At 42.3% G+C, this 24,307-nt stretch overlaps 1 protein-coding gene across 3 annotated transcripts; it reads right to left on the bottom strand.

Annotated features, from left to right (window-relative positions):
- Positions 1-9,450: 9,450 nt before the first annotated feature.
- Positions 9,451-22,996, bottom strand: MGC147188 (uncharacterized protein). Of its 3 annotated transcripts, XM_031905190.1 has the most exons (9): positions 16,473-16,958; positions 15,758-15,786; positions 15,128-15,262; positions 14,188-14,253; positions 13,428-13,493; positions 12,748-13,020; positions 11,011-11,140; positions 10,905-10,931; positions 9,451-10,329 (listed from the first exon to the last, which is right to left on the bottom strand). In XM_031905190.1, exons 3-9 carry the CDS (start codon positions 15,198-15,200, stop codon positions 10,140-10,142), a joined length of 825 nt encoding a protein of 274 aa, XP_031761050.1. In that variant the 5' UTR covers positions 15,201-15,262; positions 15,758-15,786; positions 16,473-16,958; the 3' UTR covers positions 9,451-10,139.
- Positions 22,997-24,307: the final 1,311 nt, after the last annotated feature.

The raw sequence follows: 24,307 nt of genomic DNA, 5'->3' as shown, positions 1-24,307 counted from the left end.
TTTTTTATCTTTTATAGCTTTCGAATCATTTAGTGGAATTTAATTAGTGGAATTGTCTGGTATTCAGTGGTTCCATGGCAAGTTGGTGTGGTGTGCCTTTGTGCTGTGTCTTTCTCCATTAATTGAAAAATATAATTATATAGTGAATAAAGTACCGCCTATTGTAACATATAGGGATATTATAAGCCCCCGAGGAGTTCCTTATAATATATAGTGAATAAAGTACCCCCTATTGTAACATATAGGGATATTATAAGCCCCCGAGGAGTTCCTTATAATATATAGTGAATAAAGTGCCCCCTATTGTAACATATAGGGATATTATAAGTCACAGAGGAGTTCCTTATAATATATAGTGAATAAAGTACCCCCTATTGTAACATATAGGGATATTATAAGCCCCCGTGGAGTTCCTTATAATATATAGTGAATAAAGTACCCCCTATTGTAACATATAGGGATATTATAAGCCCCCGAGGGGTTCCTTATAATATATAGTGAATAAAGTACCCCCTATTGTAACATATAGGGATATTATAAGCCCCCGAGGGGTTCCTTATAATATATAGTGAATAAAGTACCCCCTATTGTAACATATAGGGATATTATAAGCCCCCGAGGAGTTCCTTATAATATATAGTGAAAAAAATACCCCCTATTGTAACATATAGGGATATTATAAGCCCCCGTGGAGTTCCTTATAATATATAGTGAATAAAGTACCCCCTATTGTAACATATAGGGATATTATAAGCCCCCGAGGAGTTCCTTATAATATATAGTGAATAAAGTACCCCCTATTGTAACATATAGGGATATTATAAGCCCCCGAGGGGTTCCTTATAATATATAGTGAATAAAGTACCCCCTATTGTAACATATAGGGGTATAAGCCCCCGAGGAGTTCCTTATAATATATAGTAAATAAAGTGCCCCCTATTGTAACATATAGGGATATTATAAGTCCCAGAGGAGTTCCTTATAATATATAGTGAATAAAGTACCCCCATTGTAACATATAGGGATATTATAAGTCCCAGAGGAGTTCCTTATAATATATAGTGAATAAAGTGCCCCCTATTGTAACATATAGGGATATTATATTATAAGGATATAGGGGATATAAGGATTTATAGGCTTCTAATATGCCCTGGGCCAGTGGGCCTCTACTTTAACAAAACAACCCAGCCCGAGATTTTTTTATTAAGAAGGAATAACAAATAGGGAGTTAGATAGTCCAGCTTTTAAAATATAGCTTCGCTTTACTGTTTTTTGATAATGTGCTAATGTAGTGATTGATTCTGGCTACATTTGTATGTTATTCTTTATTTAGACCTTATGTGGTGCCTTTGTGGGTGTGGGGAGGCTGGGATGTTTGGGGCTGGGTGCTTGCTTTTGTCTTGGATATATCAACCCACCATTATTGTCATAGGACCAATTGGTTGTGCTGGATAAATACTATTACTGTAAAATTAGGGAGCACTAATTTCAGAATGATTTTGCAATTGGGAGGAGCAAGCAGCAAGAAAGCAAAACTAATATACATAGTAACATACTATTTAATATGTCTACAGATAAAAGAAAAAGAAAATATATTTAAGAAGCAGATTCAATAAGCACTGGACACAATGTAGGAGAACAGGGGTTCCAGATAGGTAGCCGGGTGTATAGGTGGAAGGTTGAAGACAGGTGTAGGAGGTAGGAGTAGTTAGGGTTAACCTCTGGGGGTAAAGGGGAGGAACCTTAGTGCTGGCAGGAAGTAAAGGATCATGGGCAGTGCAATGGTCAGGAGAACAGCCACCCACTTATATATAAATATATTTGCAATTGAAATATATATATCTGTCCAACCAGCACCTACAAATAACATTTAATAAACATTTCAACCCCAGTTTCCCCCTGTATTATATGTAATATGACTAACTAACTAAGGGGGTGGGGGGGGCATCAGGTGGCATCAGCTTTTGTTAAGGGGTTCAGATAAAAAGGTAATTAATGTTCTACTTTGCCTTGTTAGAAACTAACTCTGACAGGGTTTTCTATTGCCTGCCTGAAAGAGAAAGGGTCACATGACTAGCAGGAAATGGATTCCCTCTATGAAAGAACCAACAGTGGCAGTACCTTTTCCTGTCAGACATTTTGTTCTCAATTCTTTCCACAAAATTTCAAACTTTTATCCTGGCAAAAGTAAACACTTTCTAGTCTGATGACAGAGTCCAATTAACTTTATAAAGACTGTGAATTCAGGATTTTAAATGGTTCAGTTGCAGTTTTCAATGAAGAAAGTGCCAGTCCGTATGTATATACACCATTGCACGGGGGGGGGGGGGGCATTATTAGCATTACTTTAGTCATTTATATCCATGATTAATTTGTATTTTTTTGTCAAAGAAAAGGAAGGGAGTATTGCACTTGTCGTTTTGTAATGATTCACAGTGTTTGTGGTCACGGCCGGAGATGCACGGGTGTGAGAATATAGGAAGTCACTGTGTATATGCTATAAACTGATTCATAAAAAAACAACATAAAATGAAAGCTGCTATTGGTAATAACCCAGTAAACTTAGTGCCTTTTATTGCATAGACAAAAGACACGATGGAAGCGCATAAAAAACAAAAAAGACAACAATACAATAATAATAATACAGGTATAGGACCCATTATCCAGAATGCTTGGGACCAAGGGTATTCTGGATAAGGGGTCTTTCCGTAATTTGGATCTTCATACCTTAAGGGGCTGATTTACTTACCCACGAACGGGTCGAAATGAGTCCGATTGCGTTTTTTTCGTAATGATCGGTATTTTGCGATTTTTTCGGATTCTTTACGAATTTTTCGTTACCAATACGATTTTTGCGTAAAAACGCGAGTTTTTCGTATCCATTACGAAAGTTGCGTAAAAAGTTGCGCATTTTTCGTAGCGTTAAAACTTACGCGAAACTTTCCACCTTTTAAGTTTTAACGCTACGAAAAATGCGCAACTTTTCGCGTAAGTTTTAATGCTACGAAAAATGCGCAACTTTTTATGCAACTTTCGTAATGGATACGAAAAACTCGCGTTTTTACGCAAAAATCGTATTGGTAACGAAAAATTCGTAAAGAATCCGAAAAAATCGCAAAACATACGAAAAAGTCGCAAAATGTTCGTTTTCAAGTCGGAACTTTTCCAATTCGGGTCGGATTCGTGGGTTAGTAAATCAGCCCCCTAGTCTACTAATAAATGAATAAAACATTAATTAAACCCAATAGGATTATTTTGCAGCATCCAGTAAGGATTAATTATATCTTAGTTGGGATCAAGTACAGGTACTGTTTTATTATTACAGAGAAAAGGGAATCATTTAACCATTAAATAAACCCAATAGGGCTGTTCTGCCCCAATAAGGGGTAATTATATCTTAGTTGGGATCAAGTACAGGTACTGTTTTATTATTACAGAGAAAAGGGAATCATTTAACCATTAAATAAACCCAATAGGGCTGTTCTGCCCCCAATAAGGGGTAATTATATCTTAGTTGGGATCAAGTACAGGTACTGTTTTATTATTACAGAGAAAAGGGAATCGTTTAACCATGAAATAAACCCAATAGGGCTGTTCTGCCCCCAATAAGGGGTAATTATATCTTAGTTGGAATCAAGTACAGGTACTGTTTTATTATTACAGAGAAAAGGGAATCGTTTAACCATGAAATAAACCCAATAGGGCTGTTCTGCCCCCAATAAGGGGAAATTATATCTTAGTTGGGATCAAGTACAGGTACTGTTTTATTATTACAGAGAAAAGGGAATCATTTAACCATTAAATAAACCCAATAGGGCTGTTCTGCCCCCAATAAGGGGTAATTATATCTTAGTTGGGATCAAGTACAGGTACTGTTTTATTATTACAGAGAAAAGGGAATCATTTAACCATGAAATAAACCCAATAGGGCTGTTCTGCCCCCAATAAGGGGTAATTATATCTTAGTTGGGATCAAGTACAGGTACTGTTTTATTATTACAGAGAAAAGGGAATCGTTTAACCATGAAATAAACCCAATAGGGCTGTTCTGCCCCCAATAAGGGGTAATTATATCTTAGTTGGGATCAAGTACAGGTACTGTTTTATTATTACAGAGAAAAGGGAATCATTTAACCATTAAATAAACCCAATAGGGCTGTTCTGCCCCAATAAGGGGTAATTATATCTTAGTTGGGATCAAGTACAGGTACTGTTTTATTATTACAGAGAAAAGGGAATCATTTAACCATTAAATAAACCCAATAGGGCTGTTCTGCCCCCAATAAGGGGTAATTATATCTTAGTTGGGATCAAGTACAGGTACTGTTTTATTATTACAGAGAAAAGGGAATCATTTAACCATTAAATAAACCCAATAGGGCTGTTCTGCCCCAATAAGGGGTAATTATATCTTAGTTGGGATCAAGTACAGGTACTGTTTTATTATTACAGAGAAAAGGGAATCATTTAACCATTAAATAAACCCAATAGGGCTGTTCTGCCCCCAATAAGGGGTAATTATATCTTAGTTGGGATCAAATACAAAGCACTGTTTTATTTTTACAGAGAAAAAGAAAATTAATTTTAAAAGTCTGAATTATTTTTTTAAAATGGAGTCTATGGGAGACAGGCTTTCCGTAATTCGGAGCTTTCTGGATATCGGGTTACCTGATAACGGATCCCATACCTGTAATGTAATAAATACAAATAAGTGATGAGTCAACCAACTGTGAGTGACTGAGCAAACGAAACAAAACAATGATGATATTCGGTGTGCCACCACCTCCCCAATATGGTACATGTACAGGCTCACCAGAACACAGAATAACTGTGCCAAAAGAAACAGGATGGAATGTTTGATTGTAGGATGTATTGGTTCCTCAAGTTATGAGAAAGACAAGAGAGAATGAAAATAGCGTGATACCATTTATTAAAACAAACATTGTGCGCAAAACAGGCTACTTTATTGAACACGACACCGAGGATCTACATTTGAATCACATCACCAAGAGCGCTGAGTATTGTATATCACATATACACAAGAATCCTTTTATTGCATAACCCACTAAGTTTGCCCTGGTGCAGTAACCCATAGCAACTCATACAGATGTCTGCTTTTAAAACAGGTGACCAGTAAATTCTACCTGCTGTTTGGTTGCTATGGGTTACTGCACCAGGGCAAACTTAGGGGGTATGTAATAAAAGGCCCTAAGTTTGTCCAGGAACAGTAACCCATAGCAACCAATCAGCAGGTAGCATTTACTGGCCACCAGTTTAAAAGCAAACATTATTGGTTACTGTCAAACTTTGGGTGTTATGTAATAAAAGGCACTAAGTTTGCCCAGGAGCAGTAACCCATAGCAACTAATTAGATGTTTGCTTTCAAACAGGTGACCAGTAAATGCTACCTGCTGATTGGTTGCTATGGGTTACTGCTCCTGGGCAAACGTCATGCCTTGTATTACCTATGGGGGCTAGTTATCAATTTGTACAATGTTTACTGGGGAGCAAGTGCTTCTTAAAGGGGAACTAAAGCCTAATAAATAATATGGCTAGAAATGTTTGGTTATGGGTTTTGAGCCCTTGTACCAACCCAAAGTCACCAAAGCTCTATAGAAATAAAGCTCCATGCCCCTGAAGATGCCCACAGTAGCTCTCCATCTTTTGCCCAACTACTGCACATGCTCAGTTTGCTCTTGGCTGATGTCAGTGACCTGAGCTTAGGGATCGACTCACAGTATTCTTCTTTCCCCTGTTGCTGAAGCCATTTTGTCATCACTATTAAGCATGCATACAAACTAACCAATCACAATCCTTTCTGACTGCTTACTAAAAAACTGAAGCCCTGTTCTGGTACTTGGATCTGGATTTAAGCAAGGACTTCATGGGGGGTGGGCAAGAGGTGGGCCGCAACATCACGGGGCAGGGAAGAGGCAGGGCCATGATACCACTGGGCGGGGCTATGACACAAATATCAGCAATTGGCCAATCGCCGCATCAATCTCAATGAGTCCTAATTTGGAAACCCAAAATGCAGAGATACAGGTCTTAGGGAAATGAGAAGGGGAGAAACCGCAAGCAGTACTTGTATGTGGGATAAAAATGATTTATTGATAGAGCTTTATTTATAAGTAAAAAATCTTTGGGTTAGAATGCCAGGCTTTGCACTGCGTTATTCCTTTTCCTTTGAAACATGGTCAGAATTTAGAAATAATAGGTTGAACGTGATGGACATATGTCTTTTTTCAACCTAACTTACTATGTTACTATGTAGAAAAGCATTAAATGAACTATAAATAACTAAAATAACTATAACGCACAAAGTCTAATTTACAGACTACTTTGGCCCGGTGCCAAAGCAAAATAAAGGGGGTTAAAGGGCAACCTATTTATTATAGAGAGAACATGAACTATGACCAAACTTATATTCACTTTGCTTGTGCAACAGTCTGTGTAAGAAGGAATTCCCCCTTTGCAAAGGTTTCCTCTGCATTTACTATACTGATCAGCATCTGCACCTTGTGGTCTCCCCATTGTTAAAAAAAGAGGATATTTGTATAATTTATACAGATGTATTAGAGCAGCATGTATCTGGCTATTATTATGGGCAGCTCAGATATTATATGGATTACTGACTGATCCTTGGCTGCTGAGAGGCTTATGTTACTGTAACCGGATAATCCCTACTCATTTATGGTGATTGCAGAGCTAATCCCAAGTGTGATAATTTTACATTTAGCTGCCTGATGAGTAAATCTCCCTAAGCCAACAAAGGTATTTCTTCCTCTAGAGCGAAGGATTTCTACCTGAAAATCTTCAAAGTCCCCTTGCTCAAGTGCTGGAGCACTAAGTGGTGCAAAATTGTGGCCCTTACTGCTCATTTACAGGGGCAGTACTGCCGGTGCTATGTATTCCTGTATGTAACACGTGCCATAGGGGGGCAGTAAGTACAGGGGCAGTACTGCCGGTGCTATGTATTCCTGTATGTAACACGTGCCATAGGGGGGCAGTAAGTACAGGGGCAGTACTGCCGGTGCTATGTATTCCTGTATGTAACACATGCCATAGGGGGGCAGTAAGTACAGGGGCAGTACTGCCGGTGCTATGTATCCCTGTATGTAACACATGCCATAGGGGGGCAGTAAGTACAGGGGCAGTACTGCCGGTGCTATATATCCCTGTATGTAACACGTGCCATAGGGGGGCAGTAAGTACAGGGGCAGTACTGCCGGTGCTATGTATCTCTGTATGTAACACGTGCCATAGGGGGGCAGTAAGTACAGGGGCAGTACTGCCGGTGCTATGTATCCCTGTATGTAACACGTGCCATAGGGGGGCAGTAAGTACAGGGGCAGTACTGCCGGTGCTATGTATTCCTGTATGTAACACGTGCCATAGGGGGGCAGTAAGTACAGGGGCAGTACTGCCGGTGCTATGTATCCCTGTATGTAACACGTGCCATAGGGGGGCAGTAAGTACAGGGGCAGTACTGCCGATGCTATGTATCCCTGTATGTAACACGTGCCATAGGGGGGCAGTAAGTACAGGGGCAGTACTGCCGGTGCTATATATCCCTGTATGTAACACGTGCCATAGGGGGGCAGTAAGTACAGGGGCAGTACTGCCGATACTGTGTACACATGTTAAAATGTCATACCAGCTCCGATTCAGTGACAGCATAATCCCGTTCCATTGGTGCAATGCGCTTAGGGCTCAGAAGCCAATAGCAGAAGTGGCACCTGTGAGACTGAGCCAAATGACCCGCCATGTACCCGCAACTATGAGAGAGAGACATGTGAGGCAAGGGCTTTTTATATTGGAAATTCTATATTGCTCGGTCTCCCTTCTTATTCCCGTCACGGCTACACAGAATACAAGGTTGTTTGTAGAAAAAAGATGTTTTTGAAGCAACTGGAATCCACTTCCTGGTTCTTATGTAATTATATCGAGAAAAAGAGCTTGCACTCGAATAAAGCAATTCACACAGATGGTATTATCAAAAGAAAAATATCTTTATGGAGCATATTTTTAAAAAGGGTCACAAATTAGCACAGTATTGCTACAACATCACAATGCAATTAATCACATATAATACATACTCCCCGATGTACGGAAGAGCAGTAGGGCCACCAAAAAAAAATAAATTTCGGTGAATTATGACTTTTAATCTCATAATTATGACTTGAAAAAGTCATAATTCACCGGAATTAATTTTTTTTTGGTGGCCCTACTGCTCTTCCGTACAGATGAGCGTAACATGAAAAAACCTCTAAGACAGCAGCTCCCAAAATGGGAATGCCCAGATGTTTCCACAGAATTCTCCATGACAAAGGCTTTTCTCGGAAACGTCGAGGCAATCCCATTTTGGGAGCCGCTGTCTTACTGTTTTTTATGTATAACATATGGTATGCATTATATGTAATTAATTGCATTAAAATGTCGTAGCTTCTGAATCAGTACCCGCCATTCTAAAATGTGTATCATCTGCCCAAAGAGTTTCACTTGCAATTAGTCTTCGTTTTTATCGTTTTTAAATTATTTGCCTTCTTCTTCTGACTCTTTCAGGCAGGGATCCCCAACCTTTTATACCCGTGAGTATGGAAAAAGTGTTGGGGAGCAACAGAAGCACTGAAAAAGTTCCTGGGGTGCAAATAAGAGCTATAATAGGCTATTTGGTAGCCTCTATGTGGACTGCCAGCCTATAGAAGGCTCTGTTTGGCTTTACATTGGGTTTTTATGCAACCAACTCTTGCCCCCAAGCCAGAAATTCAAAAATGGGCACCTACTTTGAGGCCCCTGGGAGCAACATCCAAGGGGTTGGGGAACATGTTGCCCCCGAGCCATTAGTTGGGGATCACTGCTTTAAATTTAAATAGAGGTCACCGACCCTGCCGGCGGGATGGCAGACGCGGCGGGGCGATTTCGGTAAATCACCGAAAAAGACTTGCGAGTCTTTTTTGGCGATTTGCGCTAAATCGCGCCGCGTCTGCCATCCCGCCGCCGACTTACATGTTCGCTGGTGGGATGGCAGGGGAAGGCAACTCGGGGAGATTAGTCGCCCGCGAACAGGGAGTTTTGCCGCGGGCGACTAATCTCCCCGTGTGCCACAGCCCTAAATTGTCAAATCAGCTCTCAGAGCCGCTACCCTCCCATTCATCATCCAGCCCCCTCTCCCTCCTGTGCCCACGCTCACTCTCCCGTAGTGCTAGCTGCGGCTATCAGGATCCGCCTCGTCTAGAAGTAATTAGTATACAGCCTTTCCTGATTCTTTGCATGGCAGTGGGCAACAAGCATGCCCACTGCCATGCTACAGTCCAGGAAAAGAAAATCTCGGTAAGTAACTACCTCAAAGTCACACCCCCACCCGCCCGACGCGTTTCGTCACTCTTAGGCGACTTTTTCAAGGGCAATCAGTGAGTAATCGTGTAAATATATCTTTTGTAACTTATGGAAATATTTTATTTATTATATGAAATTCACTTTTTAAATAAAAGCTATGTTTTAATTATTTAATCAGATGAAGCACTTAAGTGTTTTTGTATTGGAGTTAAGTTGTCTTAATGGCTTCGGTTTTTGATTCCATGGTGGCACCTGAAGTTACTGTGCCATAAATAGTTGTTTTACATTGTTATCATTTTTTTAAAGAACCAAAGGTTCCATTTTGTTTTTAAAACTGTGTTCCCCAGAAGTTTACTGCTCATCTTGAGTATCAGGAACGTGAGAGGGAACCAAGGACCTGCTTGGAATGAGGAGTATTTGGCAGCTAAAGTAGGGTCAGAAATATCAATACAAATAAGTATAATGTCTCTTTAACACTGTGCAGGAAGGGAAACATTTCCACGGCATATATTCATTATTATAGCATCAGGCAGTCATACTCAGCCTTCAGTGCTGAATAATTCATAAAGCCGCTTACTGATTAAGGAAAAGAGCCCAACACATATTACCATTTGGTCAGAGAGTCCAGAATATATTTGTCGGCTCTACCCTCCCTGAAATCAAGGCGCTTTATGTGAATTGTCACGTAGAAGTAGGATATTTTGGCTCTGGCATCAGTTTGGGGTGTAATACATCATGTGCCATGCATTCATTTGCCAGACTAGGTGGGAGTTCCAGGTCACCGCTCCAGAACGTAAGCTCTAGAATTCATCTTTGCATGTGTTCTCCCTTTTGTCTCTCAAGGGCTCTAGTTCTTCCTTAGCCTCTGTCTTCTCTGTGCTTTTGTGCTTGCATTGTTGGGAGTTGCCCTCTGTAGAGTTCAGCACCTCATTAACTTGCTCAAGTCCAGTTTCTGTGCCCTTGGTGTTGGTATTCTCATTTGGCTGATGCCTTAAGCATTTCATACATGGAAATAGAAACAGAAATGAGAAGATAGACACACAGCAGATCAGTTCCATTAGTCTATTTCCTAAAACAGGGCTGTACAACTTCTGTGGAATCTCTCTGGCCTACGTGGTGGAGGGCCGATATTGGAAGTGTTGACCATTCCCAGCTTTTAAATCACACCCATGTTATCACAAGAAAGTCCATATCCACAATAATGTTGGTACCACAAAACCAAATGGTTAGTGCTCACTGCAGGGATATCACTCATATGTGAAAGAACCTAGCAGGTCTAGGTTGGGTGGGTTCAGAAAGCTATCTCCCTGTACAGACTTTGCTGTAGGCTCAGAGCCCCCCTTGTATTTGTTCCTACCATCAGTTCCATGAGATTCAGTCGGCTACTGTATTATGTTTACTATTATCCCTACCAATCCCAAGGCCTACATCTACAACTTCATATTCTTCCCTCAATATATAAGGAAAGCAAGTATTAGTTGGTGAGCAGGGCAACTCACTATTGTTCTAGACTATAATCACAATTCCCATAGTATGATATTATAATCCAGATTCCCAATACTCACTGTAGAGAGATGAACTGTGATCTCCGCCTGTAAAACAGAAAATGGTCCATAAATCCCAGATATGAGCAGATATCTTTTTATAGTCAGAGGAACGAGCTAAACTTACCTTCTATAGAATACGACTATGAGTATAAATATAACTATCAAGGTGGCAACAATCACTCCTATTACTAGCCACAGAGCACTGTTATTGGCAGTGGTTGGTATGGGATTCTCAGATTTATTTTGGCAAAAACCTGAAATAAATACAAAAAAAAAAGGTTACAGTTTATTGACGACCTATTTTTCCCTTGGATTTTCTAGTTTAAAATTAGCCACAGGAACTCTTTACAATTACAGGTAAGTTCAAGCAAGTATGAGGGAGGCTTTGCTTTATTCTCCAAAAATACAAGGCAATTTGAGTTTCCCACTGCATATGCAACCACTGATTCCTTGGCAGTCTGAATTGATAGGAATTGATAAATTCCAGTCACTACTGGGGCAATTTAATCTCTTGACTTCTCTTTCTTCTCCTTTGCTCTCTCAGATGGATTACTGCCTGGTTCCTACTTCTTGGACAGAAAACTCATACCAACACCTGTATTGGCTTTTTCGAGCCTGAGTGAACACAGCCATTGTTATCATTCATATCTGATCTGCTTCAAAGACTATTCTGGAATATAAACATCTTCCATCTTAGGGTAAGAACCCATGGAGAGAGTTAAGGTGGCCATACATGGGCCGATTGTAGCTGCCAATATCAGTCCCTTGGACCGATTCGGCAGCTTATCGGTCCGTGTAGGGGCAGGAACAAGGGGCATGCCCGACCAATATCTGGCCTGAAATTGGCCAGATCTCGATTGGGCAGGTTTAAAAATTTAGTCGGATCGGGGACCGCATCGGCTCGTTGATGCACTCCCCGAACCGACTGCCCCATTGCCGCCAATATAATTTGATCGTTTGGCCCCAGGCGCCCACCCGTTCAATATAATCCGCTCGCTTGGCGACCTCGCCACGTGTATGGCCACCTTTAGTCACCCATGATAGATCTCTGCTATCGCAGGCCAGTAGTAACCACTTCAAAATGCTTTCCTCTGGCAGCAATAGAAGTTGCCAGTGGAAAACCATTTGCATCGCTTTGGTAATCCAAAGTCACATGAAGTTTCCCCTGCAACTTCGTGCGACTTCAGAAACTGAAGCGATGTGAAGGGCTTTCCACCGGCGTCTTCTATTGTTGCCAGTGGGAAGCCTCTTGGAGTGGTTACTGGCCCGTGATAGCAGAGATCTATTGCGGGCAACTAACTCCCTCTGTGGGTTTTTTTTCCTTAAGGCTTGGTTCGGTTTACATTAAAAAAAACTAGTACATTACCCCACCCTCCGATCTGCCCTATTTCTGCCTCATGTCTTTACCGGCCTGTGTAGGGTCACTTTGGGCCTCGGTATACTTGAAATGGTAGCGGCAGAATAATGGAGATTTAGGAAGGATTAGCCTCCCCCTAAAAGAGACCAGCTGTTTTATATTCACATATAATTTTCCATTGGAAAGCCTTCTAGGTGTAGCCTTTCCAAACCCTCCTCTACTGTTCATTGTTCTACCTGTATCCACCTGACCTATACTAAACATTGATTGGTTGCTGTGGTTTAATGTCTAGGTCAGCGGTTCTCAACCTGTGAGTCAGGACCCCTTTGGGGGCCGCCTTAGACTATTGGAAAACACATATTTCTGATGGTCTTAGGAATAATTTTATGGTTGGGGGTCACCACAACATGAGGAACTTTATAAAAGGGTCGTGGCATTAGGAAGGTTGAGAACCACTGGTCTAGGTATTGTTTCAGGCCTGTTCTTAGTTCTTGTTTTACTTACCTGCAAATATGGCCTCCACAGACTTGCCCACCTTCCCAGCCCCGTATTCCAGATACAAGATCTCATATTCCAAGTCCGTTGTTTCCAGGACCAACCAAGTGTCATTGATCAGAGTCACGTGGGAGGAATTAGTGCAAGGTTTTTGTTGAGGGGACGCCATCTGGAAACTGCAATATTCTTTGCTGGTCTTTATTTTGATGGAGAGATGTTGGTTCAACAGGGTTTCCCCATTGGTAGAGAATCGGTACTGCCGGCAGCTGTTGGGATGGGGGGCTGGATTGGGCAGAAGGGTTCAGAAAATGAATCTTATTTGATATAGGCACTTTCTGCTTGTTTGTATATTGATACACAGGGGCCTATCTACTCTGCTCCAGTCATGTGATTCTATCTTAGGCCTCTGTCCTTTCTATTAACATCAAAAAAGGAGGAAAAGAGATCCCCATACCTGTACATATATTCTTTATTTTAATAAACCCTAATGGACATTAAGCTACAAATTGTTTCCATGATGAATAATAGTGAATTAGTGAAAAGCTATAACGTTTATTTTCGAAAAGCCTCTGTTATTTGTGTGTTTACATGGGGGACTATAAACATGTTCACTAGGTAAAATCCCCCTTTTTCCCTGAATATGTGGTCAGTCCTATATTTATTGCATTTAGTGAGTTAATGGAACTGACCTGATGTGGCTTCTCTGTTCCAGGCTGTTTTCCCTCCTTCACTTTCCTTGTCAGTCAGTTCATTTGCTGTGAAGCCAAATACAAATATCACAAGTGAATGTGCCAGCACTACACATTAGAACTGCTTTCGGCTAACCTATTGTTTCTCCTACTCCCATGTAACTGGAGGAGTCCCAAGCCGGACTTGGATTTCTTACTATTGAGTGCTATTCTGATACCTATTGGGAGCTGCTATCTTGCTCCCTTCCCATTGTTCTGCTGATCGGCTGCTGGGGGGGAGGGGGGGGGATATCACTCCAACTTGCTGCGCAGCAGTAAAGTGTGCCTGAGTCTGAGCTTTCAGCCAGCACTACACATTAGAACTGCTTTCGGCTAACCTATTGTTTCTCCTACTCCCATGTAACTGGAGGAGTCCCAAGCCGGACTTGGATTTCTTACTATTGAGTGCTATTCTGATACCTACTGGGAGCTGCTATCTTGCTCCCTTCCCATTGTTCTGCTGATTGGCTGCTGGGGGTGAGGGAGGGGGAGATATCACTCCAACTTGCAGCGCAGCAGTAAAGTGTGAGTGAAGTTTATCAGAGCACAGGTCACATGGCTGTGGCACCCTGGGAAATGAAGAATATGGCTAGCCCCATGGGAAAAACAGATTACAATGCAGGATTCTGCTGGAGAACTCTATTAACTGATGGGTTTTGTAACAAACACATTTATACAGTTCAGTGCCAGGCTACACTCCCGGTACTCCTGGGATACTTACATAATACTGAGCCAAACAGAAGGGCCACCATTAACAACGGTATTTGAAGATTGTTACTTGGACCTTCTGCAAAAACAAAGAAACACTGTATATTAGAAAAGGAAAGTCTGTTTTACTTCTTTATGAATAGATCGTATAATTCTACAGAATATTCTGTTACTCTACTGGTAGGGCTAAAGCCACAAGGCAGCAATTAGCCCCAATCAGTCTGCTCTGAGGCAGCAAGCTGTGATTGCTATGGGTTCCCATTTGGTATGTGAATTCCCAGTAGAAGTTGAACTGCACCTTAGTGTACTTAGCAGATAGTTAGGACCATTGTAGCCTACAGGTAGGACATAGTAACTCAGGGAGGATCAGTCGGTAATTTGGGGAATATCAGTTGGTAACTTGGGGAGGATCAGTTAGTAACTCTTGTAGATTGTAAGCTCTTTTGGGCAGGGCTCCCTTCCCCTCCTGTATCGGTTACTGATTGCTTTATATGTTACTCTGTATGACCAATGTATGGAACCCACTTATTGTACAGCGCTGCGGAATATGTTGGCGCTTTATAAATAAATGTTAATAATAATAATAATAATAATAATAATAATAATAATGTAGAGTGTAAGCTCTTTTGGGCAGGGCTCCCTTCCCCTCCTGTATCGGTTACTGATTGCTTTATATGTTACTCCTTGTAGAGTGTAAGCTCTTTTGGGCAGGGCTCCCTTCCCCTCCTGTATCGGTTACTGATTGCTTTATATGTTACTCTGTATGCCCAATGTATGGAACCCACTTATTGTACAGCGCTGCGGGATATGTTGGCGCTTTATAAATAAATGTTAATAATAATAATAATACTATCTGCCTGGTTCTATATCAATGGAAATTGCATGAAGAACTTACCGAAGGCAAATACCTTTTATCCCTGGCGCTAGCATTCCTTATACCATCTATGACTTACCAGACTTTAGTGCATTATGTATCTTCATGGGCAAAAGGTGCAACATTTGAAGGCAAACACATAACGGCGCCATCTTGGTCTCTTCTGGCTCAGTTATTGAACCTCTGTTCTCAACTCTTGATTTGTCATGTGTGGCTGTGGAGGAGAGTAGCAAGTACCTCATACAGGTTGTATAGAACTGAAGGCTACTCATGGAACATGAAATAAACACATTAATTGTATAATAGGGTTGCCCCCTGTCTGGTTTTGACAGGTTTGGGTAGGATCCGGGTCAAAACTACCTGCCCTACCTTTTCCCAGTTTGTAAAACCAGGCAGGATTCTCTAAAATTGTTGCAGCGATTGGCTAATTGCTGTTTCATAGCCCCGCCCCCGTGATGGCCCGGCCTGTTTTGCCGACTGGGCCACCAGCAGAGCAGGATAACATTGCCAAATGTAGCAGACATAGATATTCTGAGATAATTTGCATTTGGTCTTCATTTTTTATTTTGAAATTTCAGCAGGTTGCTAGGCTGCTGTTTACCTTAGCAACCAGGTAGTCATTTGAACGAGAGATGAAATATGAATAGGAGAGAGAATAAATGGAAAGGTAAGGCATAAAAAGTAACAATAACAATAAAACTGGACTCACAGAGCAATCCATTTTCTGTCTTTCTGGTTCTGTAGTACAGCAGTTGTGTAAAAGAAGTAGAGGGTTATAAATCCCATGTATAATGAACTCAACATTATTTGTAAGCTTAAACACAGGCAGCAACTGGGGAAAATGTAGGGGCTTGTTTATACAGAGCTCATTATCTGCCCCATTTCATAGAGTCTACAGCAATTACATAAAAGTGCCAGTTCTCTGGTAAGCTGCAAGCTGGCTGGCACATCACTGCCCCTGAAAGGTGTAAACCACATTAAAGGGTAAGGCAGCAGTGTTCAGAAGAAAACAATAAAAACACAATAGCAATGGGGAGCCCTATTTATTTCTCTAATTGAACAGATGTGTCTATAGATGCATACGTAGGGTCAGAAGCCTGTTATACTGCATAATCGCACATCCACACACACCTGCCCCCCCCCCCCAGGGCTTCCCCGGTAGCATTCCGCTCTGTCACGCAGCCTATTGGCTGTGGCTGGGAAATGTGCTCAGGTATAAAGTAAAGGAAAAATAAACTGTACAAAGGCTGCCAAGACATTTGCCCACTGCAACCCAAGCAACATATTTCAATTTTGAAAGAAAGGATAAAAGGGCTAATTATCAAACAATTAGTGATACCGACATAACACACCCATAACACCCACCTGGCACTAGCTAACTGACAGCTGTACTTTTCCTTTAAAATGTATAAATCCTTTCTTACCTTCCACCCAGGCGCTGTGCCCAGTGATAGAGACGGATGAGTTGTACCCCCAAGTGCCAGTGCCAAGTGCCAGTTACCCCCTCATTAGGCTCTGCCCATGTAGCACTGGCACCCTGATCCTGGGTAACCTGCCAGCACCTTATTCCACATTAGCTTTTATATTTCTCATTAAAAATCTCCTTCTGCTGATGCACTGAGCACAGGTCCGTTTGGGTCTTTGTTAACAAACACTGAATAAACTCCTTCTGTCCCCGTAGTGAGCTCAGCTCCGCTCTGTGCGGTCTCCGGGTGTAGAATGACAAGTAATGGGAGGTGTCACAGCTTTTTATCCTGAGGGTGGAGCTAGGGCTCTTTTATCCTCATGTGCTGCACAGCAGGGTTCTGACTACAGACAAGCTGACTGGTATTATATTTACTCTGCACAATGTGGCCTGATTCTTAGACAGAGTTATTTAAAGTGATACTGACACCAGAAATCAAATTTTTTTTTTATAACATTGTCATAACATTGCCTTTGCATGCTATTTATAATTTTATAAGTATTTGTCCAGGGTCGGACTGGGGGGTGCAGGGCCCACCGGGGCTCCCGCCCCAGGGGCCCTGCAGGTGCCCCAGCCGCGTCCCCTAACCCCCCCCAGGGGCCCCCCTAACCCCCCCGAAGGCCCCCGCCTGACGTCCTCCCCGAGCGTGTATAAATTGAACGCGTCGGGGAGGAACAGTCAGTAGCTGGCAGCGCCGGCAAGGGTCGGACTGGGCCGCTGGGGCTCACTAGGGCTGGGGCCCCCCGGGATTTTTCCCGGTGTCCCGGCGGCCCAGTCCGACCCTGTATTTGTCCAAGCTTTTACATTCCCTATCTGATCCCCCATGTTCCTCTATGAGGGGGCGGCCATATTTGTCCAGCAGGGGGCCGTTAGCATTAGAAGCTGTAACTGACAGGCTGAGAAGGGACAGTCTGGTTGGCAAAACAGTCAGGTTTAGGGATTTCAAGTAACAATTACTTACAAAAGCAGCCCTATCAGCAAAAAATGATCAACACGACCTATAGGCAACTTTTTATGTAGATTCATATTTTAAAAAGTTGTTTTTTCGTGTCAGTATCACTTTAAGGAGATGAGGAATTTTATCTGTTTTATACAGCAGCAAAAAGCGAATGGCGCTGGAAGGAGTTCAAATGGGGCTCTCCGACGCCATAAATTCGCCTTTATGGGAGCGTTTATGTTGCTTTGTGCGGATGTGAGGCCCATTCATATCTGCTCCGGGGAGTTACGTGTCACAGACAAGGTGTTGGGGCACATACAGATCCACCTGTTGAACCCCAGACTCATTAAAGGACAAGTATTCACTACAACTCCCAGCATGCATAGCTAAGTGGGGTTTAGCTTGGCAGCAGGTTATCTTACTATTAATGGGTCAAACCAAATATCTCCTAAATACGGGGTGATGTGACTTGCCCTTTATTCCTGTCTGGAGTCTACGATCATGTGACAGGGCAGCCTGACCTTGTCCTTTATGCCCCTCGCCCAGGAAGACATTTGCCCCTAGGGGCAGCTGGAAACCAAGAATGACCCCATACCAATTCTGATTAGGGGAATAAGAGAATAAACAGAAAGAATGTGGTTGAACGTTATGGACGTATGTCTTTTTTCAACCCAACTTACTATGTTACTATGTTACTATGTTAGATGTCACACCTCAGAATAACAGCCCTAACAGGTGTGTTTAAAGGGGATGTAAACCAAAAAATGAATGGAAAGAATAGTTATAGTACACACACAGTTAGTACCACCCTTAGGTGCCCATACCCCAACAAGGCCACCCACTGGTATGCCTGTCTAAAGGGGAACCCAGGCAAAGGGGCACACATCTTGGGGTCCCTACACTTCCCCCCCCTCCGTCCCTGTTGATTATAGAATCATTACCATAAATCACTGTAGATACAAATGCAAGAATTACTTCATCACACTTCAACAGCCTCTTTTGAGGACTGTCATGGGTACAATAGCTTTGCTGCAAGAAAATGTAAGACACATATATATTTTCAGTTAAACCTTTCAACCTATTGTATGTATGTATGTACAACTTTATTTATAAAGTGCTACAAGGACGCGCAGCGCTGTACAGTCTTAAATAAACACAATTACACACAGGGAGGGCAAGTGATATAATAAATACAATAAATAAGTATAAATACACAGGGAGTAAGTGCCATGTGGTATGAGACACAGTAGGAAGGAGGTCCCTGCCCCGTAGAGCTTACAGTCTAAGTGGTTGGGTAACATACAGGCACAAATTGGAAGGTAAGAGGCACCAGGTATGGTCCCTGCCCCGTAGAGCTTACAATCTCAGTGGTTGGGTAACATACAGGCACAAACTGGAAGGTAAGAGTGCACCAGGTATGGTCCCTGCCCCGTAGAGCTTACAGTCTAAGTGGTTGGGTAACATACAGGCACAAACTGGAAGGTAAGAGGCACCAGGTATGGTCCCTGCCCCGTAGAGCTTACAATCTAAGTGGTTGGGTAACATACAGGCACAAACTGGAAGGTAAGAGTGCACCAGGTATGGTCCCTGCCCCGTAGAGCTTACAGTCTAAGTGGTTGGGTAACATACAGGCACAAACTGGAAGGTAAGAGGCACCAGGTATGGTCCCTGCCCCGTAGAGCTTACAATCTAAGTGGTTGGGTAACATACAGGCACAAATTGGAAGGTAAGAGTGCACTAGGTATGGTCCCTGCCCCATAGAGCTTACAGTCTAAGTGGGTGGGTAACATACAGGCACAAATTGGAAGGTAAGAGGCACCAGGTATGGTCCCTGTCCCATAGAGCTTACAGTCTAAGTGGGTGGGTAACATACAGGCACAAATTGGAAGGTAAGAGGCACCAGGTATGGTCCCTGCCCCATAGAGCTTACAATCTAAGTGGTTGGGTAACATACAGGCACAAACTGGAAGGTAAGAGTGCACTAGGTATGGTCCCTGCCCCATAGAGCTTACAATCTAAGTGGTTGGGTAACATACAGGCACAAATTGGAAGGTAAGAGGCACCAGGTATGGTCCCTGCCCCGTAGAGCTTACAATCTAAGTGGGTGGGTAACATACAGGCACAAATTGGAAGGTAAGAGGCACCAGGTATGGTCCCTGCCCCGTAGAGCTTACAATCTAAGTGGGTGGGTAACATACAGGCACAAATTGGAAGGTAAGAGGCACCAGGTATGGTCCCTGCCCCGTAGAGCTTACAATCTAAGTGGTTGGGTAACATACAGGCACAAATTGGAAGGTAAGAGTGCACCAGGTATGGTCCCTGCCCCATAGAGCTTACAATCTAAGTGGTTGGGTAACAAGTGCCATGGAGTGTGAGACACAGTAGGAAGGAGCTCCCTGCCCTGTAGAGCTTACAATCTAAGTGGTCCCAACGTGCACATAAGTCCAATTGTCACTGCTCAGGTGGTGGCTGCATTCACACACTCGCTGTAAGACAAGGAATTTATTACTTTAGTTCACACTCTCAATAAAGAGTCTCAGTTCTCTTAAGAGATTACGTAATAACTTGGGGAGGATAACTTTTGCCCTTGAAACAAACTTCAACTTTATTGAGGGAGTCCTTTATCCAAGGTGAGCTGCTACCTTGGACGGCTCCAACCAAGCGGTTGTGCATATCTTATTTTCTCCACAGTCACTTAAACAACTGGACTATGGGACCCTCCTGGGTCAACTTTTAGGTGGGTATCCCACCACATCCAACACAAGAAAAACTGGTAGTAAGGCTGTCCTTGCCTTCACATGAAGAATAGCTTATGGTACTAACCATGGGCAGGTGTCACCTCACCCATCAACAAAACAACTCCCTCCTGGGAGTAGAAACAAGTTCCATGAGGATTCACCCCTTGGGTGAGTTCTTACCCGGTTGCTGGTGATCCGCCTGGGGAGGAATTGACCAGGAGACTTCAGATTGCTGATTAACCAAACGAGTATTATATGCAGATTCAGGTATCTCTCCCCAATATCCAAACCAGGGATCCCTAACCTTTTAAACCCGGAGCCACATTCAAATGGAAAATAGTGTTGGGGAGCAACACAAGCAAGAAAATAGTTCCAATAAAAGTAATAATTGGCTATTTAATTGCCCCTGTGTGGACTGGCAGCCTACATGAGACTCTGTTTGGCATTATATTGGGTTTTTATGCCACCCAAACTTACCCCCAAGTCGGGAATTCAAATATAACTCCCTGGTTTGGGGGCACTGAGAGCAACATCCAAGGGGTTGGGGAGCAACACAAGCACCATAAAAGTTCATGGAGGAGCCAAATAAGGGCTGTGATTGGCTATTAGGCAGCCTCTATGCACCCTATCAGCTTACAGGGGCTTTATTTGGTAGGGAATCTTGTTTTTATTCAACCAAAACTTGCCCCCAAGTCAGGAATTGAAAAATAACTCCCTGGTTTGGGGGCACTGAGAGCAACACCCAAGGGGTTGGGGAGCAACATGTTCCCCCCGAGTCACTGGTTGGGGATCACTGCTCTAGATAATCTCCCCTCTTTAGGAATATGCTGTGACCTGAGCTAGCCACTAGTGATGAGCGAATTTTTTCGCCAGGCATTTTGCCATTGCCAAATTGTTTTGCGAAACTTCTGTGAAAATTCGCTGTGGAAAAATTAGTCGCGCGTCAAAGAAAGACACGGTCGCATCAAATTTGGCTCGTCAAAAATGGGCGTGGTCGCATAAAAAATGGGCGATAACAGGGGCAATAAGGTTGCCACCTTTTGGGTGAGGTGGTTATTGGCCAGGTTATTGTTCAGGCTTCACGATTTCCTTGCTGCACTTAACAAGGAACTGGCTGGCCATCTGGCTTACACAGAAAGGATTACTAGCCATTGACCACTTGGTAATTTCACCGGCCAGAGGTACGAGTAAGAGACAGCTGCCCCCTCAGGCAATCACAACCCAGAACTGTTGTGGGGGGTTATTTATAATCATATTTACAAATATGCACCTGGGCAGTAACCTATGGAAACCAATCAGATGTTTGTTTTCATTGTTCTACGTGCAGCCGGCTGATAAAAAGTAACCATTGATTGGTTGCTATGGGATACTGCCCAGGTGCAAATTTGCCCAGTGTTAGTGCCTAATGCTCTTACCTTTCTTTTAGGTGTCTGTAGCTCATTGACAGGCAATGAAATCACGCGCAATTCCCAGCCTTTATTTCTATATATAAATAGTTGTTACAAAAAGAGCTGTAAATACTTCTGTGTATATATAAATATTCCTCATAAATGTGTGCCAGCACTCAGTTATACCCTTTGTGTATATATAAATATTTGAACAATTATGTGACACTTTTTCTCCATTTCAGCAGATGGGAAAGGTATAGTAGACTAACCCAGTAGGTTAACCCACAGCCAGTATAGAGCAGTACATACTGAACCATTCTAGTCCCTAACCAGCACAATGTTTATGCATTAAAGAAAAAGTAAACCAGTAATTATCATTAATGTGAATGCCTGGAGATTGCACAGTTACTTTCGGTGAGAGTGATTTGGAGCTATTTGGCCCTGCCTCTGAGCTAGTATATAAAATAAAGGAAACATCATGGATCACATATTGTCATGTATGGCGAACCAATCAGGGATCAGTACGCCTGTACAATGAATTCATTATAACCATCTTTATGCTTATGTGTATGTGTGTGTGTGTGTGTGTGTGTGTGTGTTAATGACACAGTGTGTATGTTTGGCTGCACATAAAGACACATTGCATGCAGATTTTAACATGCCTTTTAAACAACCACATCCACTGCCATGTCTTGTGTTCCTTTATTCTTCCTTCCCAGAATTCCTTACGGATGTCCTACCGGTTGGAGACCCAGAACAATATCTGATCCAATCTTGGCCTTTGTCAGGCAGCACAAGGCTATTATTTTAAATAGGCACATATGGCATTGCCCAGGGCCCAGCAGACTAGGGGGGACAGGCATTCCATCCAGTAGAACTTCTGACAGAAGCAGAAAATGGCACATCCTTCATCCTTTATTTAGATCTGCGCCTGCCTTATGTAAGATTTATGACTATATCTAATAATAATATAATATTAATAATAATATTAATCACCCCTCCTACTAGGGTTTCGGTTCTTTTGAGAAGCAGACAAATAACCCACACCAATAAGTGTATATTAAAATGAATATATTGAGTAGCAAATCGATGGATTGTTACAGTTAAAGATTAATTAACAAAACACAATATATATACATAATTTACATTTACAGATTAATGACAAAATCTACATTATAGCTACCAATATACAAAGAACATGGTGGTCTGGTTCCTTCCCTTTAGCCATGGCTTCCTCTGTCTGGTCTCACATCCTGCCCGGTCACTTCTGATCCAGTCCTCAGGTGCTCCTTCCAGGTTCTTTTCCCAGGATGTTCCCCCCAGGTTGCTCCCTTGACCACTATCCAGCCCACATTTATGCCCCTTTCAGCCACTGCCCCCCACATACCAACTGATCAGATGGGGGTTGATAAAACCACACCTTGCCAATTGTTCAGTAACTGTTGAGTTTTTTATGGCTTCTCGGAGACGTACTGTCCCACCATCCACAGAAAAACCCTTAGATATGGAGATTTGGCTTCGGGTGCAACTTGAAAAACTGGTTTATAGTAATCAGTTTAATAATCAGTAGAGCTCCCCCCATACTCAGTGTATAACACAATAGAGCCACAAACACACATATATATATATTTATATATATCACAAATAATGGCACCCAAATACACGATTTCTTACACTTATTATATTATATTATATTACCCTCATATTTGTTCATGTTAAGCTCCTTTTGATTGTACTTTGATTGTAAGCTCTGTGGGGCAGAAACCTCCTTTCTTCTACAGTATGTTTCTACATACTAACAGTTAGTATACCTAACTAACAGATTGTTTATATGATGTTAAGTGACTTATTAAAGGATCTTGCCAAACTGGAAACAATAGCCCTACTGTATATAAATATATGCATTGTAGGTGAGATTATGTAACGAATGATAAGGGATATGTCTGAGTTGCAGAACGTGTGACTAAGATGTGAGAATTGGGTCAGGTTTGTAGTACCTGTAGAATCATATCTGATTACATTCTGTATTATACTGGGCCTGGGCAAGATATAGAGAGCGGATGTTTGTCTGCCCGACCTGGGGTTTTCCCAGTAATTGGTCTTTGCCATTTTTAATTACCAGAACCTTAGAACAACACCCTGAGACAAGGTTCTCGGCATAACTGATGCTTTATTCATTAATCGAAGACAGAGTCTTGTGGGAACGTTCAGCAACACGGAACCATAACTGAAACGTGTCACAAACAGCTTCAAATGAGACCCTGAAAGTCTTACCCCCGTATGTAATAAAAGGCACTAAGTTTGCCCAGGAGCAGTAACCCATAGCAACCATTGAGATGTTTATTTTTAAACACGTTGACCAGTATATATACTGCCTGCTGATTGGTTGCTATGGGTCACTCCTCCTGGGCAAGCTTAGTGCCCTTATTACATAACCCCATTAGCCTTTTATAGAGGATGGCATACCTTATCCTTGTGATGTTATAAGATGTTTTATACAGGTATCCCTCATCCCATACCATATTTTCCCAATATCCTTCTCACTTATCCACATGGTCTTTAGCTGAAGAAGGGAAGCAAGTTCCTTTCTTTTTATTATAGTGGCTTACTCCTTCCATCCCCGCCATGCACACCATCGTTGCTCAGTATTTTTCTGATGGTGGAGCCATAAACACCGACATTTGCCAGTGCAAGAAAGGACTTTAGTTCCTAAGCCAGTAGCCTGGGGTTA

Source organism: Xenopus tropicalis, chromosome 7, assembly GCF_000004195.4.
Source record: "Xenopus tropicalis strain Nigerian chromosome 7, UCB_Xtro_10.0, whole genome shotgun sequence".
Taxonomy (NCBI): Eukaryota; Metazoa; Chordata; class Amphibia; order Anura; family Pipidae; genus Xenopus; species Xenopus tropicalis.
Note: the sequence above shows the minus strand (reverse complement) of the source record. Positions and strands in the feature narration are given on the sequence as shown.